At 51.8% G+C, this 2,187-nt stretch overlaps 1 protein-coding gene across 1 annotated transcript; it reads left to right on the top strand.

The window, feature by feature from the left end:
• Positions 1–490: 490 nt before the first annotated feature.
• On the top strand, positions 491–1,489 carry LOC125919188 (olfactory receptor 9-like). Its single transcript, XM_049625698.1, has one exon. It carries the CDS (start codon positions 551–553, stop codon positions 1,487–1,489), a length of 939 nt encoding a protein of 312 aa, XP_049481655.1. The 5' UTR covers positions 491–550.
• Positions 1,490–2,187: the final 698 nt, after the last annotated feature.

Raw genomic sequence — 2,187 nt, 5'->3', positions numbered from 1 at the left:
CTGAGGGCTGTGGGGACTCATCTGTAGGTAAAAGCACCCTGTGCCTTCTCTCTTTAGCCTGTGATCCTGTGCCTTCTCTTTCTTTCTCTTGTTCCCACTCCAGCTCTTCCTCTGCCTCATGGTTGATCTATTTTTCTTCCAGTTTGCTGCTAGCTTTGTTTATTCTGTCTGCTCACCCATCTTTCTGCCCATTTTCACCACGACTTTCTCAAAGGGAGCTCTTTTACCTGTACCAGCTCTTTGCTCCTCGAACCCAGAACTCAGTGAATAGAAGGACCACCCTGATTTCTTTCCAGTTCCCAGGCTTAAGGAAGGCCTGCCATTCTCCCTCTATTCCTCTGGTTTGTCTTCTTTCTGTTCTGAGGGAGTTTCTGGGAGGGAATTGCTACCGGCTCAGGTGCTCACGCATCTCATTCCTGGTAACTGGAATGTTCCTGTAGACTATTTCATGCCTTTCCTGCTGCAGCAGGAGCCTTTGCCTTTGCCTGGCTGCCTTCTGGTGCTGCATGAGCCCCTGCCCGGCTCCTTCTTCCAGTCTGGACTTGAGGATATGGGTAGTGGCAATGGCACAGCAGTAACTGAGTTTGTTTTGCTGGGGTTCTCGGGTTTTGGTCCCCTTCGGGGTCCTCTGTTTTGGGGGGTGCTTTGCATCTACCTGGTCACCTTGCTGGGCAACTCCCTCATCATCCTCCTCACGCTGGCAGACCCTGCCCTGCACTTGCCCATGTATTTCTTCCTTCGCCACTTCTCCACGGTGGAAATCCTCTACACCACAACCGTCGTGCCTAGGATGCTGGCTGATCTCCTCGCCTCCTGCCCCACCATCTCACCTGCCAGCTGCTTCACCCAGCTGTATTTCTTTGCCCTCTTTGGCATTGCTGAATGCTGCTTGCTCACTGCCATGGCCTATGACCGCTACGCTGCCATCTGCCGGCCGCTGCATTATACCACTCTGATGAACCAGGAAGCTTGTGTGAGCATGGCAGGGGCCTCCTACCTCATGGGCATCATTACAGGCACCACTCACTCCCTCTTCATCTTCACTTTGCCCTTCCGTGGTGCCAACACAATCCACCACTTCCTCTGTGACATCCTGCCTGTGCTGAGGCTGGCTAGTGCCAGCACCTTCTGGGGCGAAGTGGGCAATCTTGCCGTCACAATAGCCTTTATCCTGACCCCCTTCTTACTGATCGTAGCCTCCTATGCCTGCATCCTTGCCACCCTCCTTGGGGTCACAACATCCCAGGGACGTCGAAAAGTCTTCTCTACCTGTTCTTCCCACCTGTTTGTGGTCATACTCTTTTTTGGGACTGGGACTGTTGCATATATGAGGCCTTGGGCAGGCTCCTCTCAGGACACGGACCAGATCCTTGCTCTCTTCTACACAGTTGTCACTCCTGTGTTCAACCCTTTTGTCTACACTCTGAGGAACAGGGAGGTTACAGGGGCAATGAGGCGGCTTGTGAAGAAATACCTTTGGAGCCCTTGATTCCCTTGAGTTATTGAAGATAAGGGCCTGATCCTTGGATGTTTTCAGAGGAGGGAGAAGCTAGGACCCTTGGTCCCCAGGGATCTGGTCTGCTCTGCATTGTGAGTGTGAGGTTCCCTGGCCTGCCCAGTTCGAGGGCCCAAGCCACTGACATGATTCTCAGAGCTCTGCTTCTGGGGTCTCCTCTTATGGCCTTGACCTGTCTTGTTTGTAGGTGCAGAGCTGCAAAAACATACACTGGAGGGATGGGTGAGGAAAGAGGGCAGTTGTGCCCATCTTGTGCGATAATTGAGCAATTTCTGCTCTTTTCTGAGGTTCAAGGCACTGTGTGGGACCATGCTTCCTGGTGATAACTCTCTTCTCCCAGACTCCTCATTGCAAGCCTTTCTCACTCATATCAGTTGCCTTTTGTACAGCAGGAGCTCTTTCAGTCCAGGTGCAAGGTCTGATCTGTGTGACTGGGTTGGCAGGGAAGGAACAGAAGCAGGGCATAGCTTGTCTGGCTCAGAAGCTCAGGCGCCAAGTCTTGCTTAGTGTTGCTTTAGGTCTGGAAACATCTGCCTAGTACTTTGCTCATTTACAACTGTCATCCTGGGATCCCTGAGATGTTAATATTTTCTACTTAGCTTCCTTCTCACCTGCTGCCTGACTTGCTCTCTATTTTCTCCTCTGGTTCTAAGGTAAAAATGCACATATGA

Source organism: Panthera uncia, chromosome B4 (assembly GCF_023721935.1).
Source record: "Panthera uncia isolate 11264 chromosome B4, Puncia_PCG_1.0, whole genome shotgun sequence".
Classification (NCBI taxonomy): Eukaryota; Metazoa; Chordata; class Mammalia; order Carnivora; family Felidae; genus Panthera; species Panthera uncia.
The sequence above is the reverse complement of the archived record's forward strand: the minus strand, read 5'-3'. Positions and strand labels throughout refer to the sequence as shown.